At 41.0% G+C, this 22,142-nt stretch overlaps 2 protein-coding genes across 16 annotated transcripts in view; one reads left to right on the top strand and one right to left on the bottom strand.

The window, feature by feature from the left end:
- The window catches only part of SLC25A40 (solute carrier family 25 member 40), a 142,740-nt gene extending 139,786 nt beyond the window's left edge, over positions 1–2,954 (top strand). For all 12 annotated transcript variants that reach the window (XM_033931232.1, XM_033931235.1, XM_033931233.1 and 9 more), the window contains one exon: positions 2,500–2,954. In XM_033931232.1, coding sequence (XP_033787123.1) covers positions 2,500–2,618 — 119 coding nt within the window. In that variant the 3' untranslated portion in view covers positions 2,619–2,954. The remainder of the gene's footprint in view (positions 1–2,499) is intronic.
- Positions 2,955–13,787: 10,833 nt separating this feature from the next.
- The window catches only part of RUNDC3B (RUN domain containing 3B), a 230,784-nt gene continuing 222,429 nt past the window's right edge, over positions 13,788–22,142 (bottom strand). For all 4 annotated transcript variants that reach the window (XM_033931222.1, XM_033931223.1, XM_033931221.1 and 1 more), the window contains one exon: positions 13,788–14,947. In XM_033931222.1, coding sequence (XP_033787113.1) covers positions 14,802–14,947 — 146 coding nt within the window. In that variant the 3' untranslated portion in view covers positions 13,788–14,801. The remainder of the gene's footprint in view (positions 14,948–22,142) is intronic.

The following is a 22,142-nucleotide window of genomic DNA, read 5'->3' as shown; positions in this document are numbered from 1 at the left end:
ATACTTTCTAGAATTGCCCCGATTGTGTATCTGGGATGATAATGAACCACCTTCCTTTTGGTAGTGGAAAAATGTAATGTATAAGTTAATGCTATTGAAAAAGAAAATATTTCTAAGAAACAAATGGGCAAATATATAGACTCCTTGTCTCTGAAGCTTATAGTGTGGTTCTGAATGTCTAAAGTTAATGACAGTGTCAGTAGTGGTATAGAAGTATGGTGGCATCTAGCGAGAGGAGTAAGATTGAAGGGTTTTGTGAAAAGGAAAGAGAGGTCTAGCTTGGGGGTAGGGGGGTAGGAGGTAGATGGAATGTAAGTAATGTTAAAAAGAGAGAATGTTGGAAGTCTCGCCTTCTCTTATAGGTAAATGTTACTGTAAAAGGGGAAATTTATATGGCATTTTTTTGCTTCTAATTTATGTATGAAGTATCTTATTAAACCTGCAATCTGCAGATTTGAAAGAGCATTAGCTATTCTACCAAGCAGAATGGGCAAAATCTGAATCATTCTACTGGGCAAAGTTGACAGATACTATTAATTATTTCTATAGCGCTAGGATGAAGTTAAAAGGTGATAGGCTCCAAAGTAATCTAAGGAAATACTTTTTTATGGAAAGGTTGGTAGATGCATGGAACAGTCTCCCAGAAGAGGTGGTGGAGACAGAGACTGTATCTGAATTCAAAAGGGCCTGAAATAGGCACGTGGGATCTCTCGGAAAGAGAAAGAGATAATGGTTACTGCGGATGGGAAGACTAGATGGGCCATTTGGCCTTTATCTGCCATCATAGAGTATAGAGTCATAAAGAAGAAAATGGTCTCTCCTCGAAAGAGTTACAATCTAAATGGACAGACAAACAGGATGTCATGGATACAGTTAAGGGGAACAGTTAATCAGCTGGCTGGGTTGGTGAGCAGTGGGGACTATGGATTGAAGGCTATATCAAAAAGGTGGGTTTTCAGTCTGCTTTTAAACAAGGGAAGGGGCTTGGCAGACAAACTCAGGTAATTTATTCCAGGCATATGGGGCAGCTAGATGAAAGGAACAAAGTCTGGAATTAGCAGTGGAAGAGAAGAGTACAGCTAAGAATGGTTTATCTGAGGAACAGAGTTCTCTGAGAGATGTTATAAGAAGAGAGGAGAGATATTGAGGGGCAGCAGAATGAACACACTTGTAGGTCAGCAATAGGAGCTTGAATTGTATTCAAAGGCGGATAGGGAGCCAATGAAGTGATTTAAGGAGAGGGGTGACATGAGTGTAGCAAGGTTGGTAGATGAGTCATGCAGCAAGGTTTGTACAGATGCAAGGGGAGAGGCAGCACTGCAGGAGACCAGTTAGAAATAGATTGCAATAATCTAAGCATGAGGTTATGAGAGTGTGGAAAAGGGAGAGGAAGGGGCAAATTTTGGTGATAATGTAGAGATAGAAGCGACAGGCCTTAGCAGTTTATTGGATGTGTGTAGAAAATGAGAGGTCAAAATCGAAGACGACCCTAAGGTTGCAAGCAGAGGAGACTGGAATGATGACAGTATTATTTACCGAGATGGAGAAAGGAGGAGGAGGAGCAGAGAATTTAGGAGCTCAGTCTTGGACATGTTTAGTTTCATATAACGGCAGGACATCCAGGCAGCAATGTCAGCCAAGCAAGCAGAGACATTTCTTGGTGAAATTTTTGGTGTAGAGAGGTAGATCTGGGAGTCATCAGCATATAGGTGATACTGTAAGCCATGGGCGGAGATCAGGGCACCGAGGGAAGAGATGTAAAGAGAAGAGGTCTTAAGACAGAACCCTGGGTACGCCAACCACTAGCGGGGTAGCAGCAGACGAGGACCCACCAACACATACACTAAAGGTGTGTTGGGAGAGGTAGGAAGCAAACCAGGAGAGGACAGATTTATGGAATCCAAGCAAGGACAGAGGACAGTGTATCAAGGAGTAAGCTGTGATTGATAGTATCAAAGGTAGCAGACAGGTCAAGATGAGTATTGAGTAAAGGACCTTAGATCTGGCAATGAACATGTCACTGCAGACTTTGGTGAGGGCAGTCTCTGTGGAGTGTTGAAGGCGAAAGCCAGATTGTTTTATGTTTTGTTTTAATTATGTATGTATCATTGTTATCTACATAGTTTATATGCGGGCTATAAGTGTTTTAAATAAATAAATAAATTGTAGAGAATCATGAAGGAATTTGTTAAATTTCAGTCCTAGTGAGGATTGTTTCTCATTAAACTTCAATCTTTGTATTTCTCATTTAAATTTAAACAAATCTATAAATCAGTTATACAAGTGATATGTAAGATCTAGAATCTTGATAATGAATACTGATTCTTGCATTTGATTAACTTGTATTGTGCATATTAACTGAAATGAATTCCATGCCATAGAATCTGCATTGGTTGATCCTGTATAATACAAAAATCAAGGCTACCTTTTCATATGTTGCTACGGTGTTGAAGCAGGTTCTTATTTGTTTGTGTTTTGATTTTTTAATTATTATTTCAGGTTTAATCCCTCGACTAATTAAGGTTGCACCAGCCTGTGCCATAATGATCAGCTCTTACGAATATGGAAAGGCCTTTTTTCGCAAATTAAACAAAGATCAGCAATTGAAAAGTATTTAAGTTTCTTTCATCAACCATCACAAGGTAGAAGAGAAATCCAGAAAAAGTGCCAGTGTGGAACTTTCATGTTTCAAACCAGAACATAGCTACTTTTTAAAAAATTGCTAGCTAGTGTAATGGACTAAAGCATTTGAAGTATGTTACATTTCTGCAAACAGCACTTTAAGATTAAGAATAATTTTCACATTTTTTCCAAAGGAATACTGCCAAGTGAGAAATGGGTGACTATTTTGATTCCTTTTCCTGAAATTGACTGTACAGCCTGTGGTCTTGTTTCTTTTTATGAATGTTGATTTTTTTTACATCATTCTTGAAGGAAATGGGGCTAAGAAAAAACCCTTCTACAGTGGAACCTTGGTTTACAAGCATAATTTGTTCCAGAAGCATGCTCATAAATCAAGTTACTCGTATATCAAAGCGAGTTTCCCCATAGGAATGAATGGAAACTCGTTTTGATTCATTCTACCTCCTCCCCCCCCCCCCGAGGCTACCGGCGCTGCTCCATCACCCCCTCCCCCCCGCTCTAAACAGCATCGCGCCCCCCGAACCGGCATCGCACCCCTGTGCTGAAAGCGGCATCTGCCCGCCCTTCCTCCCAAACATGCTCCTTACCCCATCTGCCGGTTGTGCCACTGAAATAAATCTCCCGCCTCTTGCCTGGGCTGGGCCTTGAGCATTTGCGCATGCTCAAGGCCTTCTGGAGAGAACGAGAGCCAGAAGGCCTTGAGCATGCGCAGATGCTCAAGGCCCAGCCCAGGCAAGAGGCGGGAGATTTCTTTCAGTGGCACAACCGGCAGATGGGGTAAGGAGCATGTTTGGGAGGAAGGGCAGGCGGATGCCGGTTTCAGCACGGGGGTGCGAAGCGGTTCTCGCGGGGGGGGGGGGGGGTGCGATGCCGGTTAGAGTGGGGGGGAGGTGCACGTGTAGCGGAACATGTTTGGTTTGTGAGACAAAAGTTTGCTAAGTGTTTTGCTCGTCTTGCAAAACACTCGCAAACCGGGTTACTCGCAAACCAAGGTTCCACTGTATTTGTAAATATAAATATTAATTTGAGTGTCTCTTTGTGCATAATGGAACCATTGAAGAAGTATTGTGTGATAAAGGAGAACTTTTAAGCACAGGTAAAGTGAAATAATTTATAAAGCTTTAATGGAGCACTTTGTTTTTAAGAACATGCTTTCACTTTACAAATTTGCCTAGTAAGTATGAGGAGGTGCTGAAAAATTTGCAGCTCAACCAACTAACATCCTAATTTCTGAGTGTTATTTTGCCACTATAGCTGAAAAGAGTGTTGTTTTATTTTGGCAAGTGCAAATTTGCAGAAATGAAATTCTATGGCCCTCTTTTACAAAGGCGCATTAAGTGTTTTAGCGTAGATTTAGCGCTGACCACTAACGCGTCCATAGGATAACATGCACGCATTAACGTTTGCTAATAAGCTTAGCGCACCTTTGTAAAAGAGGGGGTATGTTTTGACATTGTTTCAGATCATTGACATCCACGCCATTCTCTTGGTTGGGCTGAGAACTTTTCAAAACTCCCTTGTTGCTTTCATGCTGTGTATATAAAATGAGAGAGCACGTGACCAACTAGATTTCCATAAAGGTTTAATGAATGACAGGAAAACAGAAAAAAAATATCTATTCAAGAGAGAGTACATAATATAATATTTTTTGAACTTTTTTCAAACATTTGTGCCAGTTTAATCTATTGTATTTACTCAGGTTGTTTGAGTTAAGAAGGTACCTTGTGCAATCTGTTCAGTATATCAATAATGTTAGTATTGCCTTTTGGCTAAAGTGGTTTACCATACCCAAGAGAGAGAACAATTATGATTTATTGATTAATCTTATTATAAGTCCCAAGCTTGCCGAAGGCAGGTCTCTAGAGTATGCTGCTTTTGTAGATTATCTATTACTTTCATACCTGAGACTGGTTCCTCCCATAAAATCACTATATAGTACACCTGGTTTGAGAAAATGCATTTCCAAGGGAAACAAAGAAAACTGTGCTAATGGATTTGATTTCCAAATAATACTATTTTCTAGTTTATTTTTTTACCTGTACAAAAGTGCAATTGACAGTTTTTTGTTTCTGCCCTCACATTTGGTCATTAGGTCAGAATATCCCAAATGGGATCAGGTGGCACCTTGTTAAATCCCTGCAGTCACTCTTGGCCAAAAGGTTAAGAAGAGACTGTTCTCAATTCATAGCTCTAAGTCTGATGTTTGATGCTACAACTGATCTTGGCCTAGTCCTTTTCTCCCACTTTGTCATACTTAAGGAAATCAGAACTGCATCCATGGTTGTCATCTTATTACTAAATTTAGAAAGAAACAAAAAAAATGCCAAGACCATAGAAATAATGTCATATCAGTAAACATATCATGAGCAGTATGACTTATTTCCATTGCAGTGAACTTGAGCTCTTATGAGCTGGGCTGGAGTGCTTGAGACTTCATCTCAGGAAGGTGGTGGTCCTCAGCATAGCAAGTTGAGCAGTGCACAAAATGGCAACAGTAAAATGTGTCATGAAGTTAAAATGTTCTCGTTGTGGTTTTTCTTACTCTTAACATTTTCATGAGTTGGCAGACCTCATTGCATCTCCACACAAAACCAAAATGGTCAGCCTATTTTTCTTGACATGGATTCATGTAGTAACAGTGATCACACCATGTTCATCTGTAACCTGACAGTATGCCAAATGATTCTGCCTGTGAACCTGTATTACCACCATTTTGTCTTTGTGATGTAAGGTGTATTTTGTTGCTGCTCAAATTTCATATGCTGTGAGAACTCTCCCACTGTCACATTAACAGGGGCATGCTGTACAAACTCGTACACCCAATAAAAAATAATTACTTGTAAGATAATTTTTTGAAAAGAAAGAACTACTCTCTCATTGTCACAGAAGAAATCAGTGCAAGTGTGTGCTCACCAGACGCACTTACTCATATGACAAATGTGAGCCAAAAAGTCCCTAAATTTGTCATATGAGTAAGTGTGCCTGGTGAGCGCACACTTGCACTGATTTCTTCTGTGACAATGAGAGAGTAGTTCTTTTTTTTTTATTACTAGTTTTCAGCTCTCTTCCATTTTCCAGTTATTTTGTGAAAACAGAGAAGGGCACTGTGACTAAAACTATTCCTTTATTTAATATTTTGACCGTGAAGGTTGATTGTTTGCTTTCTCAGGTTTATCATCATCCTAAAATACTGCAGTTTGTGAGGCAATTGTGATTTATTGTACCTGCTTAACTTTTGGTCAAATGGAAATGTTGTAATTTTCATAATGTGACCAGGGAAGTTCTGATTTCCTGTTGAAGTGGTTTGCTGTAGTTTTGTGAAACAGTTGTGCCATTTATATGAACATGTACTGGTAAGAGCAGAGCTTCATAGGCTTAGTACTGTCGAGGCTAAGTTAATGTATATAAACTTATTTAAACATAAGACTTTGGTACCCCTGCTGAATAATCTGGTATTTAGTCCTTCATTTTGTCCGGAGTCAGACCTGGTTCAATTTCCAGTTTGTATGCTGTGAAAGCCAGCTGTTCTACTGTTGGGTCTTGTCTTCTCCCAGATTCAGTGTGCAATAATTATAATAATGTAATCTAGAGGTAGTCTCTGCAGGACAGAGTTAAAATCCTCCTGAACTACTCTCATAGGATGACTGTTGTCAGCCAAGGGACTGCTATATAGTTGTCTTTCAAAACCAGAGACTCTTGCAACCTACCAGGAGAGCCAAGGAGCAAAATTGTGAGTGGGCAAAATAGAGCAACTGAGATGACCAAACTCTCCCTCCCACTCAAATTGGCTTAAAAAGAGAAACTTAAGTAGAATGAAAAATAAGAACTTTGAACAAACCGTTTAGTGTTTCATATATGGATATACTTGATAGATGGATATATTTTGCAGGCTTACTGATAATTTGTTACATGTGTTTGAGATATTAAATTAAGCTAGGTCTCAGTGTACCAAAGTGGCAGTGAATATTACTGTATTACATAAGTGCATTTGTGTTTCTACTACATATTCACAGACATTTTTCAGCAATAATACAATTGTGTCAAAAGCAGGGCTGTACAAAAATTTATAGCTAGTGTATATTGCTATGTATAATGCAGAGGGAGTTAGTTGTGTGGCATGAGAAAATGCTGTGAGCTGACCTGCAGGCATCTAAACATTTACACACTGCTGGGATCTTCAGTACTGTGACTAATTTAACTTATAAAATCAAATATTCCCTATGTGTTTATGCTCACAAGTTTTAATTTTATTTCTAAGAGTTGTAAACGTTTTCTAAGATTACGGTCTCTGTTACTCTATTGCAGTAGAAACCTTTAGTTAGACAGTTACACTTGTAAATGTGTATTCATTTACATATCACCGGCTGCCTACATTGTTAAAAATGCATTCACAACTAGAGAGAAGCATCTTCATGTACAGCTGTGAATAAATAAATTTCACTTACTGAATGATTTATGTGATCTTATAACTTGATGTTTCTTACAGATTCCTTAAGGGAAGTTTTGTGGTAGGTAATTTTTTAAACAGGTTGCCTAGTTTGTAAGACCAAGCAGGGGACTATCGGGTCCCTTTTACAAAGGTGTGCTTCTGAGTCATTAGTTCTGTCAAAATTATGACTAATGATGGACTGCTAAAGCAGCTAAGCATTCATCGATGAGTCGCACTAATATATTTGTCCTCCCTAATCTCCCCATTACAATTACTTCAAAGCAATTTACAAAAGTTAAATTAGAATGTGCATTAGATAGTATGATACACGATGCACATTTGATATGCCTGCTTTAGTGCATAGTTTATCCTAGGACAAGCACGCAGAATATTCTAACACAGGTGATGTCATTCATGGAGCCCGGTACGGACAGTATGAAAAATGAACTGTCACTAAGTTTTAAGAAACTTTGCGACTGCCCGCACCACACATGCGCCTTCCCACCCGACGTAGGCTCACAGTACCTCAGTTCTTTGTTCTCTGCAGAGCAAAGTGTGTTCTGGGCTTCGGCTAGTTAGCATACCTTTGACCTGCTCTTATTAGTAGTATTTTCTAGCTTATAGCCATTGGTTTTTCTTTCCTGTTTCTTTAAAAAATAAAAAAAAGTGTTGTTTCCATTTCTCTCACTTGGGCGCTTTGGTTGCCATCGTGAGTTGTTGTGCAGTAGTTGTGTTTTGTTCTCTGTTAAAAATCAATCATTGAGTTTAATTTTGTAGACACTATTACTGCCTATGTCAAAACCATTGATGAGGTTTCAAAAGTGCTGTCAGTGCCAGTGGCCTATATCCATAACCAACCCCCATAACCACTAAAGCAAGAGGTTATATATATATCTCTATTTTTAAAGTAATGATTCAGGTCCTAACCCCAAATTTCATTATATGAAATATTTGTTTCTCTAACTACTATGTTTGAAAAAGAACTGATTTTCCACTATTTTGTTTACAGTTATAGTTGATATTTTAATAAAAAAAAAAAAAAAAGTTGCCTACAATGGAAAAGCTATTGTTTTACAGGCTGTGACAGTACAAAGTAAATGGCACAGGACATTAGACTGTACAAAATGTTTAATTTACATACAGCAGTAGTGACATATTAAAGCAATGAAATATGCACACCAATTTAAGCTTTTATTCTGCATTTGAATGGATCTTGAACTATGGATAGTCTTGTCCACTTGGGGAAGCTGGATACATAAAAACCTGATATAAAAACCACTCATGTTAAACTTCAACTTGGATGAGGGACGGAGCATGGCAGTGACAAACTGCAAGGTACTAGATGAGCTCTACATTCAAAGCACTGTCCTGAAGGCTGACAGTAAACATGATCAAAGTTTGTGAGCACAGTCTAAGCTCATTAGCTTAATGGAGTGGGGAATGCGCAGACTGGAGGACAGCTGGCTTGAGAATATGTTACATAAGTCAATATACATCTCTGCCAAACCAAAACATCTGAAAAAATGATTTCTGCTGGAACACTGTTCATGTGTCAAAATCATGAATTGGGCTACTCTTAACACAAATCAGAAAAATAAAAAAAGACACTAAAGGTAGGGGCAAGGGGTGCTCAATGTTGGTCCTCAAGTTCCGCAATCCAGTCATGTTTTCAGGATTGCTACAATAAATATGCATGAGATCTATTTGCATGCATTGCCTCCATAGTATGCAGATCAATCAGGCATATTCATTGTAGAAAGCCTGAAAACCCAACTGGGTTGTGGATCTTGAGGACCAACATTGAGTCCCCCTGACAGAGGGATGATTCTCTATAGCTTGATGCCAAGATGTAGGCACACTTAAGTATACCTAAGTGCTATTATAAAATTGGCGCTAAGGCAAAGCTGCACTGGATAAACAGCTCAATGGCTAGTGTAAATTTGTGCATTTAAGTGCACAATCCAATACATGCAACAGATAGTATTCTATAAGATGTGCATATCGCTTTGTGACATGCCCATGATCCATATGGCATTGGTGCATACTTTACAGAATTAGAGCCTAGCACTTATGTGTGTAAATGCCACTTAGCACCTCTGACCCATACGTTCTTATATTCTATGAAATATTTGTGCATGTGACTCAGTTCTATAAATAGAACTATAGATGGCATTTAGAATGGGAGTGACTTAATTTTCTGAAATGCATTTCTGTTCTTTTCCTCACTATGAAAGTCATTCCCATTCCCCTTCCCACTCAGTTAGGTTTGGACAATATCCTGGAGGAAATGTCCACATACTCTGTTATTGAGAAAGACATGGGGGAAGCTACTGCTTACCCTTGATCGGTAGCATGGAATGTTGCTATTCTTTGGGGTTTGGCCAGGTACTAGTGACCTGGATTGGCTACTATGAGAATGGGCTACTAGGCTTTCCACTAATTGGTCTGACCCAGTAAGGCTATTCTTATATTCTTATTTAGCCACATTTAATTTAGGTGTGAGAACTTGCACCACTTTTCCTTGGTGTAACATAGAAACATAGAAATTGACGGCAGATAAGGGCCACGGCCCATCCAGTCTGCCCACCCTACTGACCCTCCCCTGCCTTTATTCTGCGAATGGATCCCAAGTGTCGATCCCATTTGGCCTTAAAATCAGGCACGCTGCTGGCCTCAATCACCTGAAGTGGAAGACTATTCCAGCGATCAACCACCCTTTCGGTGAAAAAGAATTTCCTGGTGTCACCACGCCGTTTCCCACCTCTGATTTTCCACGGATGTCCTCTTGTTGCCATGGGACCTCTGAAAAAGAAGCTATCCTCCTCTGCATCAATGCGGCCCGTGAGATACTTGAACGTCTCGATCATGTCTCCCCTCTCTCTGTGCTCCTCGAGCGAGTATAGCTGTAATTTATCTAACCGTTCTTCATACGGGAGATCCTTCAGTCCCGAGACCATCCGGGTGGCCATTCTCTGGACCGACTCCAGCCTCAGCACATCCTTACGGTAATGCGGCCTCCAGAATTGTACACAGTATTCCAGGTGGGGTCTCACCATGGATCTATACAGAGGCATAATGACTTCAGGCTTACGGCTGACGAAGCCCCTGCGTATGCAACCTATAATTTGTCTTGCCTTGGAAGAAGCTTGCTCCACTTGATTGGCAGCCTTCATGTCCTCACTGACGATCACCCCTAAGTCCCGTTCTGCTACCGTTCTTGTTAGGATCTCGCCATTAAGGGTATAAGTCCTGCATGGATTTTGGGTACCCAGGTGCATAACTTTGCATTTTTTGGCATTGAAGCTGAGCTGCCATGTCTTAGACCAGGTCTCTAGTAAGAGTAGATCGTGCATCATGTTGTCGGGCATTGAATTTTTTACTATTGTACTTTTGCCTACTACATTGCTTAGTTTGGCATCATCGGCAAATAATGTTATCTTACCTCGGAGCCCTTCTGCCAAGTCCCTTATAAAGATATTGAATAGTATCGGGCCTAAGACAGAGCCCTGGGGCACCCCACTGATCACCTCCGCCATTGCAGAGGGGGTGCCGTTCACCATCACCCTTTGAACCCTGCCTCCAAGCCAGTTCCCAACCCACTTCGTCAATGTGTCGCCCAATCCTATGGAACTCATCTTGCTTAGCAACCTGCGATGAGGTACGCTATCGAATGCCTTGCTAAAGTCCAGGTATACGATGTCCAGGGACTCTCCAACATCTAACTTCCCCATCACCCAGTCAAAGAAGCTGATCAGGTTGGATTGGCAGGATCTCCCCTTAGTAAATCCATGTTGACAGGGATCCCGTAGATTCTTTTCATTCAGGATTGTATCCAATTGGTGTTTGATAAGAGTTTCCATTAGTTTGCTCACTATTGATGTGAGACTCACTGGTCTGTAGTTTGCAGCTTCTGTCTTGGAGCCTTTCTTGTGGAGTGGAATAACGTTAGCCTTCTTCCAGTCCAACGGGACGCTACCTGAACTAAGGGAAAGGTTGAAGAGCGCTGACAGCGGCTCCGCCAAGACATCACTTAGCTCCCTGAGCACCCTGGGGTGCAGATTGTCCGGTCCCATCGCCTTGTAGACCTTGAGCTTTGACAGCTCCATGTAGACACTGTTGGGCGTGAATTTGAAATCGCTAAATGGGTCTATTGAGTCAGCCCTTGTCTGTAGCTGAGGTCCATGCCCCGGCGCTTCTCGGGTGAAGACAGAGCAGAAGTATTCATTTAACAGTTGGGCTTTTTTTGAGTCCCTTTCCACATAGTCTCCGTCTGGTTTTCTTAGACGTACTATTCCCCCTGAGTTTTTACTTCTGTCACTGATATACCTGAAGAATGATTTATCTCCCTTCTGGATGTTCTTTGCTAGAGATTCCTCCATGTTGAATTTAGCTTCCCTGACTGCTGTTTTGACGGCTTTTGACTTGGTCAGGTATTCTGCTCTGGAGTCCTGTTCCCTTGATTGTTTGTAAGAGATGAATGCTTTTTTCTTTTCTTTGATGAGGTCTGAGATCTCTGCAGTGAACCACTGTGGTTTATTGTTTCTACGGCGTTTACTTACCAGCTTAACATAACGGTTCGTCGCTTCCTGTATGGTGGCTTTCAAAGTCGACCACATTTCTTCCACACTATCGGTTTCTGCTTGGCTTTGAAGCATCTGGTGAACAAAGTCACCCATCTCTTGGAAGTTTGTGTCCTTGAATTTGAGGACCTTGGTTAGTGTTGTAGATTTATTGAAGCCTTTCCCAAGATTGAACCATATCATGTTGTGGTTGCTGGAGGCCAATGTGTCTCCCACCGAGACTTCTGTGACACTTTCACCATTGGTAAGTAACAGGTCCAGTATTGCCTGATCCCTTGTTGGTTCCAACACCAATTGTCTGAGATGTGCTCCCTTCAAGGAGTTTAATAACCTCCTGCTGCTGCCGGAAGCAGCGTAAGTGTGCCCCAATCAACATCAGGCATGTTGAAGTCACCTAACAATACTGTGTCCCCACGCAAGGTGATATTCTCTATATCTCCAATCAATTCCATATCCAGGTCATCCTGTTGTTTTGGGGGTCTGTAAATAACGCCAAGATACAGGCATTTGTCCTTCCCTCTGGCCAAATTAACCCAAAGGGATTCCCCAGTGTATTGGACATCTGTGATTCTTGTGACCTTAATGTCATCCTTTGTATATAATGCTACACCTCCTCCCAATCTGTGTAAAGGGCTTTGGCTATAGTCACCCTTATACGTAACTAACAGTGTGATATTCATATAATTTGTGTTGGATCCATCAGACTACTTCAATATCTAACCCATTCTTCATATTAAGTATATTTGCCCCTTTTTTCAATATAATAAAAGAACTTATCTTCATCAGGTTCAAAGAGGAGCAACCAAGATGATAAAGGGGATGGAACTCCTCTCCTATGAGGAAAGACTAACCAGGTTTGGGCTCTTTGGCCTGGAAAAGAGAAGGCTGAGGGGAGATACGATTGAAGTCTACAAAATCCTGAGTAGAGTAGAACGGGTCCAAGTGGATCGATTTTTCACTCCCTCAAAAATTACAAAGACAAGGGGACACGTTACAGGGAAATACTTTTAAAACCACTAAGAGGAAATATTTTTTCACTCGGAGAATAGTTAAGCTCTGGAACGTATTGCCAGAGGTTGTGGTAAAAAGCAGATAGCGTAGCTGGTTTTAAGAAAGGTTTGGACAAATTCCTGGAGGAAAAGACCATAGTCTGTTAAGACATGGGGAAGCCACTGATTGCCCTGGATCGGTCACCGTGAGAATGGGCTATTGGACTTGATGGACCATTGTCTGACCCAGTAAGGCTACTCTTATGTTCTTAAATCTTTCCTGCTATTGACTTCTACTTAACGCCAATATTCATGCTTCATCATGCAGCTGTCTCATAGCCCAGTCTCCAAAAGGTTCATTCATGCAAATCATTCCAAGACCATTCATGGTTTACATGAGTGTACCTATTGGAGACTAGCCTATGAAACAATTGCATGGTGAAACATTAATTGATGTTGGCGTTAAATGGCTCCTGCTATTCTTTTATTATAATGCAAAAAAGTGATAAAAATGCTTAATATAGAATACTGAAAGAATGAATAAATAACTGGACCTATGACAAATAAGAATTTACCCAATTGCTGAATATGAAGAATGTGTTAGATATTGAAATATTCTGGTGGATCAAACATAAATTATATGAAAATCACACTGCTGGTTAAGTATAAGGGTGGAAACATTTTAGTGAGGACTGTTATTTCCCCCTATAATAGTAAGCTTAATGTCTAAAGTGAGGCACAGTTCCTGGTGCTCAAAGTTACACACCATTTATTGAATAGTGTTAGTGTTCAGTAGAGGGGGTGGAGTCTGAACCAATTTTTTTAGGTGCCATATTTAGAATCTGTTCAATATGTGGAATATTAGGCCTAGCTGCAATCCTTAACCATAATGTTCGTAAAAATAAAGACAATTCTGAACAATGTCATTTTAGCTAGATAATGTTTTGCATGTGTAATTTTCACTCATTTTCTTACACAAATCTATACAAGGGTCAGTAAACAGCAGCATGCACTTGGGATAACTTGCCTTCGGTTGTTTCAACTAAGCATTTTTGAGTTCTGTTTGCCCAAGGACAGCTGCAAAGATTTACTAAAGCTAAAAAGATTTACAGAGAATTCTGTGTTTCACAATAAAACACCACAGCACACAGTGCAACCCGGTACAATATGTAATGGTAACAAAACTGGCTATTGTGTGAACAGATGTAACCAAAGAACCATTCAATGTGGCCACCACTTTTACACTTACATCTTAAAATTTCTTTGGCACAGCAAAGCACAGGTCCATAAGATCAGCACACTTAATTGACTTCATCGATCCAGATCCTGTCTGCTTTTAATAGTGTGTTATGTTCCATACCAGGAAAGAACACTTCTTAGCATACTAGAAAATACAGAGGTCTCCTTTCAAATTACTTAACACAGAATTCAGACAACTTGTTAAAATGTAAAAAATAATTGCACTGTATTTAAAAAATATATGTTGTGAAACCTGGGTGTACTAAGATTTATTATTTCTATTTTGTACTGTTAATTTTTAATCACTCTATTAAAAAGAATAGAAGTATAAATAATTAATCATACAAGACTTAACTGACCCGACTTGCTAATAAGTACAATTGCACAGTCAAAGAAATGAACAATTCTAGCCGTCATGACAGAGAAAAATTATCTTATACATGTCTGGGATTCTTCACTGTTGGAAGTGAAATACATCCTATACCTGATTTTTTTTTTTAATTTATCAAAGTCAGAATATTACAAATATGTTTTTACATGTGTGTATTAGACTATTAAGAATTCTTTTTTCTAAAGAATTATAATAAATCGTGTAATGCCCATTAGAATGAAATGTTAAAACGAACAGGATTGATAAAGCTTTTTACAAAGCAATCCAATTCAAAACCTCGTGTGATCATTTTACTGTATTATATTGACTAAAGTAATGAAAAGTTCTCCAGCAGCACAGAGTGAACAATTTTCCTCATACTGTATATCTGACTAGGTCACTGTGGAGAAAGTACACAAAAATGGAGCAGTAGAACCATATTCAACCTCAGCTTGAATTTTTAAGCCCATAGTCTTCACAGCAGTCCAAATGACGGAATGTGACAACGCACAGAACATGTAAAGCTGCTCCTTGCTGCTACGCTCGCCCATTCATGATGGAGTTAGGCCTGGACTCGTCATCTCAGTTGTGGGGCTTGCAAGATACTCACTGGATTTCAGGCTCGTCAGAGATTTATAACTCGCAACAGAAGTCAGAGAGCCACAGAGACCAAGCAAAGAAGGTGTATCTTCTTTTCCTGTCAAAACAAGAGCATATGATTAAAGTGGCACATAGGAATATGTAGGAATGAGGCTTCACACAGGACTCGGGTCGGGATGAGGTGACTCTAATGCAGTGGTTCCCAAACCTGTCCTGGGGGACCCCCAGCCAGTCAGGTTTTCAAGATATCCCTAATGAATATGCATGAGAGAGATTTGCATGCCTGTCACTTCCATTATATGCAAATCTCTCTCATGCATATTCATTAGGGATATCTTGAAAACCTGACTGGCTGGGGGTCCAGGTTTGGGAACCACTACTCTAATGGATGGTCTTGCACCCTTTTATTGAGTATCTTAACTCCCTTAATTACTTAGCTAATGCTTTGCAAGCTTATAGTTTCATCATGCATTTACAGTGCGGATTATAACAAGGCAACTCACTTGTTTACATATCTAATGTAATTCTCAAAGCTTCTATCTCACGATACATACGAGTACATCATAACGGTTACAATAAAGTGATTCCCTTGTGTACACTTCTAATATGTCTAAAAGCTTATTATAGCATGTGACAGACCAAAGGTTAATAATGCATGCTCCTTACGTGATCAGCTTTAAACTCAGCGTGTGACAGAGACCTGTTTTGCACATAGGCACTATGGGGCTCATAATCGAAAGAGAAAAACGTCCAAAAACTGGCCTAAGTCGGCACTTGGACGAACATTTCTCAAAAACGTCCAAGTGCCGAGAATAAAACCGGGTTTTGGACGTATTTAAAAATGACCTAGGCCTTCATAGTGCCGCTCAATGTCCAAAGCTAAACGGGGCGTTTCAGGAGGCATGTCGAGGGCGGGAGTTGGGCAGGATGTGGGCCGGCTTAGACTTAGTCGTACAGCATTTATAACCAAAAGTTTTACAACAGAGTCTGACGGAACTTGGACGTTGTGACTTAGACCATGTAAAACATGGTCTAAGTCACAAAAAACCACCTAAACGCACCACATAAACACTGCAAACACATAACACAGACCCCCACACACTACCCCAGTGATCACCAACCCCCTCCCCCCACAAAAATTTTATTCACAACTTTAAATTTTAGCCTCCAGACCATCATCACCTGGCCGCCTGGCATAGGAAAGCCTAATCATCCAGCCCAGAGGCAGCTTAAGTCATCTTGGGGGTGGGTTAGGGACCCATAGAGAGGAGGACCCATGCCCATAAGCCCCTGTAATCACTGCATTGATACTGAAACATGTGCACTGCCCTAAACACCCCAAATCCTTTTTTTACTGGCATATAAGTGGCTCCTGCAGCCATAAGGGCTATTGGGGTGGTAGATAAGTGGGTCTAGGGGATTCTGGAGGTGGTTTGGGGGGTTCACCGTCACCTATAAGGGAGATGTAGTGAGGAGAAGTCATGGCACTCTTTTTGTGAAGTTCACAGCAATGCCCTATAAGGTACCCCACTAGTTAGGTGGCATGTCAGAGTGTGCAGTCCATCACTTTGCAGATCCCTCCCACTTCCAACAGGGCTTGTTCTAGGCATTTTGGACGTAAATGTGGTATAAAGATGGACGATTTAGTAGCTTGGACGATCAGATCGGCAGGACGAATAATTAGACGATTTTTGAAGGTCAAAAAAAGTTGGACGTATCTTTCAAAATGTGTCTTAGGCTCTTTTTAACTTTGGACGACTTACGAGATGGATGTAAACGGACTTAGACGTCCCTTTCGATTATGCCCCTCCACGTGTTTGCTGCCCATATTAGGAATACTTAAGATAAGGAATAAGATAAGGGTTAACGTGTGTCAGGTTAATATGTGACAAGGATCTTGTGACAAGAGAGGGGAGGGGGGAATGTCTCAGCATTCTGTCACAAGGTGCTAACATTTTCCCTTTAGAATGGCTGTGTGGCAAGAGGGAAAGAGGAAGGATTCATAATTCTTTTACAGGGCTCAGATCAGTGTGCTAATATGGCCTTGTATCAGAATTGCATCCCTACAGGAATACATTTTTTCAAAAGCTTATTTGGAACTTATGCATGGATTTTTAGCTGTATATGCCTACAAATAAAGATATAAATTTCTAAAAAGCATAAGTCTGCAGAGAAATAAAAGAAAATAAACCCACGCATTTTGGGAATATATAAGGATTTAGATGCGTATCTTACATTTTCAAACTTTAATCTTGTAAACAACATACCATTGCATACATGAAATCGCATTCCATTTTGCAATAGCTAAAGTTATTTAAAAGGGAATTTTACAATAGGCTATCCAAAAGAATGAATATTGCATCTATTTTATTCTTATTTTTTTAAAGGCAATATAGACACCTTTGTGCCTTTAGAAAATAAACAGAGCGGTGATCTCAAACTCAAACCCTTTGCAGGGCCACATTTTGGATTTGTAGGTACTTGGAGGGCCTCAGAAAAAATAGTTAATGTTTTATTTAAAAAATGGCAATTTTGCAAGAGGTAAAACTCTATAGTTTATAAATCTTTCCTTTTGGCCAAGTCTTAATAATATTGTAATTTATAGCTAAAGAGACATATGATCAAGAAACTGTTTTATTTTACTTTTGTGATTATGATAAACATACCAAGGGCCTCAAAATAGTACCTTGCGGGATGCATGTGGCCCCCGGGCCATGAGTTTGAGACCACTGACCTAGACCATGTACAAATGCAAATACACATATTTTACACCTGCTCTAAAGCCGACACAAATTTGTGCATGGGCTCTGCAGATATGCATTTATAACTTACTAGTTTTTTAGCCCGTTACATTAACGGGTGCTAGACTTAGGCATTTCTTTCTTTCTCTCTGTCTTTTTTTTCTCTGCCCACTGTCTGTCTTCCCTTCTCCCTTACTTTTACCTCCCCCCTGTTTAGTAGTACCCCTTCTCCCTTACCGGCTCACTGTCCAGCATTGGCTAGGCCGGGCAGCCTCGGGGCTTTGGCTAGGCCAGCCTAGCTAATGCCCCATGGCTGCTGCCGCTGCTGGTCCAGGGGTGAAAAGGAGAGGCGTAATCAGAAGTCAGCCGGCGTTAGAGATCGGGGCAGGAATGTTGCTGGGGAAACCGCCGCACATATTGCAAACTGCTGAAGGCTCCTATTGCGCATGCGGAGCCACAGATCTGGGGTCATGGCCGCACAAAGTTTTAACTGCGCATGTGCGCTAAGGGTTTTATTATAATGGATACTCATATATTTTTACTCTGGCCTTAGAATACCTACAGACATCATCCTGTTACAGGCTAGGGAGATTCCCAGTTTTTGGGACGTCCTCTTACCGTCTACCTTAGAAACATAGAATATGATGGCAGAAAAGGGCCATCGGCCCAACAAGTCTGCCCACTCTAATGACCCTCCCCCCTAAGTTCTTCCTTGAAGTGATGCCACATGCTTATCCCATTTTTTCTTAAAATCTAGCACGTTGCTGGCCTCAATTACCTGCAGTGGAAGATCATTCCAACGATCAATCACCCTTGCGGTGAAGAAATACTTCCTAGTGTCGCTATGAAATCTCCCATCCCTGATTTTCAACGGATGCCCTCTTGTTGCCGTAGGTCCTTTAAGGAAAAAGATATCTTCTTCTACCTCAATACAGCCCGTAACATATTTGAACGTCTCAATCATGTCACCCCTCTCTCTGTGTTCCTCGAGTGAGTATAGCTGCAACTTACCCAGACGTTCCTTATACGGGAGATCCTCTAGTCCTGAGACCATCCTGGTGGCCATTCGCTGAACCGACTCAACTCTCAGCACATCCTTTTGATAATGTTGTCTCCAGAATTGTACACAATATTCCAGATGAAGTCTCACCATGGACCTGTACAACGACATTACAACTTCGGACTTCTGGCTGACAAAACTTCTTCGGATACAACCCAGCATTTGTCTAACCTTGGATGAAGCTTTCTCCACTTGATTGGCAGTCTTCATATCTTCACTAATGATCACTCCTAAGCCCCGTTCTGCTGTAGTTCTTGCTAAGGTCTCACCATTTAGGGTGTAAGTTCTGCATGGATTTCTGCTGCCAAGGTGCATGACCTTACACTTTTTGGCATTAAAACTTAGTTGCCAAGTTGTGGACCAGTGTTCCAGTAAGAGTAGGTCCTGTGCCATACCTTGTGTCAGTATGTAATGCATTCATGGCATGCTTCACCCATTGGGATGATATCATCAGACCATGCCCATCTTCCCTGCCCTCTTTTATGTGGTATCTATGTAATATCGAAGGGGCATGAGTACTGTTCCCTCTAAGCTGAGCAGGTGTCCTCCAGCTGCATTGCTACCACTAGGGGGTGGAATATTTTCAGTCGCTAAGAACAGGTATGTTCCCTGGAGTCCTGCAGAACTTGCCTGTCCCTCACAATTGAAAATGTGATAGTAAAACAACACCCTCTATTGGTGAGACTGTGAGTGGAGGACTCCTGCTCAGCTTAGAGGGAACAGTGTTTGACCTACCCCTTTGTTACCCTGTTTTTATTTTTTATGGATTTTTAAGTCTTTCCTGCGGGGGTCTCTCCAAGTTCTGTACCAAACATCTTGTATTCGTGTATAAGATTTTTCTTACCGACATGCATCACCTTACACATATCCACGTTAAACCTCATTTGCCATGTTGCGGCCCATTCCTCGAGCGTGTTTATGTCACATTGCATGTTTTCGCAACTCTGAATAACTTTAATCACCTCACTCATACCAATTTCCAGGTCATTTATAAATATGGTGAAGAGCACGGGTCCAAGCACCGAACCCTGCGGCACTCCACTCTTGACACTTTTCCAGTCCGAGAATTGTCCATTTACCCCCACTCTCTGATTTCCATCCACCAACCAGTTTTTAATCCACGTGAATATATTACCCTCAATTCCTTGGCTTGTGATTTTTCAAAGCAGTCATTCATGCGGGACCTTGTCGAACGCCTTCTGAAAATCCAGATATATAATGTCGACCAGGTCACCCTTGTCTATCAGCCTGTTTACTCCCTCAAAGAAGTGCAGTAAGTTCGTCAAGCAAGATCTTCCTTTGCTGAAACCGTGCTGGCTGGTCCTCATCAGATTGTGTCCGTCAAGGTGATCAATAACAGTCCTTTATCAGCACCTCTACCATCTTTCCCGGTACCGAAGTCAGACTCAACAATCTGTAGATTCCCAGATCTCCCCTCGAACCTTTATTGAATAGCGGCGTACATTCGCCATTTTCCAGTCTTCTGGAATCCTTCCTGATTGGCTATTAGTTGAAGCAGTTCAGCTATAACCCCTTTCAGTTCCTTGATTACCCTCAGATGGATGCCATCCGGTCCCGGGGGTTTATCATTTTTAAGCCTATCAATCTGCCTACATACCTCTTCGGTAAATACAAATGCAAAAAATGTGTTCAGTTTGTCGGCAAAAGCTTTGTCCTCCTATAGTACTCCTTTTATTCCATGGTCATCCAACGGCCCCACTGCTTCCTTCGCAGGTCGTTTTCCCTTAATATATCGAAAGAACGGCTTGAAATTTTTTGCCTCCTTGGCTATTTTTTCCTCTTAGTCTCTTTTGGCCTCTCTTACCGTCTTATGGCACCTGCTTTGATATTTGTGCTTTTTCCAGTTTTCGTCGATTTTTGACCTTTTCCATTCCTTAAACGAATCTTCTTGTCTCTGATCACTTCCTTCACTGCTACAGTTAGCTACACCGGTTCCTTGTTCTTTTTCCTCTTGGATCCCTTGTTGATATGTGGTATATATATATTTTGTGCCTCGGTGACTGTATCCTTAAAAAGAGCCCATGCTTGCTCTAGCGTTCTTACAGTGCTTATCCTCTTCTCAGTCTTCTTTCCCACCATGATTCTCATCCCTTTTCAGAAGTTCAGTGCCTTGGCCATTGTTCTGGATCAATGTTTTGCCTCTGTGTCTAGGTTGAAGTGGATCATATTGTGATCACTGTTTCCCAGCGACCTTTCTACTTGTAAACCTTGCGCCGGTCCATTTAGAATTAAGTCCAGAATTGCATGTCCTCTCATATTTTCCTTGACAAGTTGTTCCAGGAAGCAATCACCTACAGCATCCAGGAACTTGGTCTCCCTACTGCAGCTGGAGGTGCCTAGGTTCTAATCTAACCCGGATAATTGAAGTCGCCCATGATAACTGCGTTGCCTCCCTTGCAGTTGCGTTTAATCTCATCCGTCATTTCTCCATCAATTTCTTCGGACTGCCCTGGGGGTAAGTAGTAGATGCTGAACTTCGTTTCCATTCCATTTGTTCCCGGTATTTTGGCCCATAGAGACTCTACCTTATTTTTCATTTCTGGTGTGTTCTCTCCAGTAGACTCGATTCCCTCTTTGATGTATAGGGCAATACCCCCATCTTTTTGTCCTACTCTGTCTCTGCGGTATAGCTTGTATCCCGGTAGCACAGTGTCCCAGATGTTTTCCTCGCTCCTCCATGTTTCCGTGATGCCGATGATGTCAAGGTTAGCTTCCAATTCCCCCATCTTATTCCTTAGGCTCCTTGTGTTCGTGTACATACACTTGAGTTTGTGGCCCGTTACTTTCTTGTATTTCCTTCCCTCTTGTATCCCTTTCGATCCATCAGGATTTCTATCTTGCCTATGATCTGGTGAGTCTTCCCTGCAATTTTCCTGCATGGTATCCTCTGGGTATACCATTTCCCGAACCATCGACTCTTGGTCAAGTGTCGGCTTTCCCCTTCTTCCTAGTTTAAAAACTTCTCAATTTCTCAGTTGATGTTTCTTGCAAGTAGTCTCGTTCCGTCTCCGCTGAGGTGGAGTCCATCCTTCCTGTATAGCTTGCTCTTTCAAAGGCAAAAACAGGGGAAAAAAACAAAAGCACAAACTCAAATGTACCAAAGGCTGAGTGGAATTATCCAGATCACAATGGTGTGCACTAATGAAAGTGTCCTCCAATGCATCTGATAATATAGGAATCTTTATTCATCCAATGACATAAAAATACATCCAATGACTCAATGACTCGACATGCACATGTTTCGGCCAACAGGCCTTCCTCAGGAGTCTATAAGTAAGTATACGGATATATGAAAAACATCGAAAGCATCATATGAAATACATACATAAAAAATTATGAAGAAAGTAAAAATGAAGAATGATTCATATACATGAGGTAAAAAAAACTTAAATACATATACGTCATAAATACATAGGTTAATGATTAAATATTGAACAATGCAGCTATGTTGATAATTAAATTTATCAACA

Source organism: Geotrypetes seraphini, chromosome 2 (assembly GCF_902459505.1).
Source record: "Geotrypetes seraphini chromosome 2, aGeoSer1.1, whole genome shotgun sequence".
Classification (NCBI taxonomy): Eukaryota; Metazoa; Chordata; class Amphibia; order Gymnophiona; family Dermophiidae; genus Geotrypetes; species Geotrypetes seraphini.
This window is presented reverse-complemented; position numbering and strand designations above follow the sequence as displayed.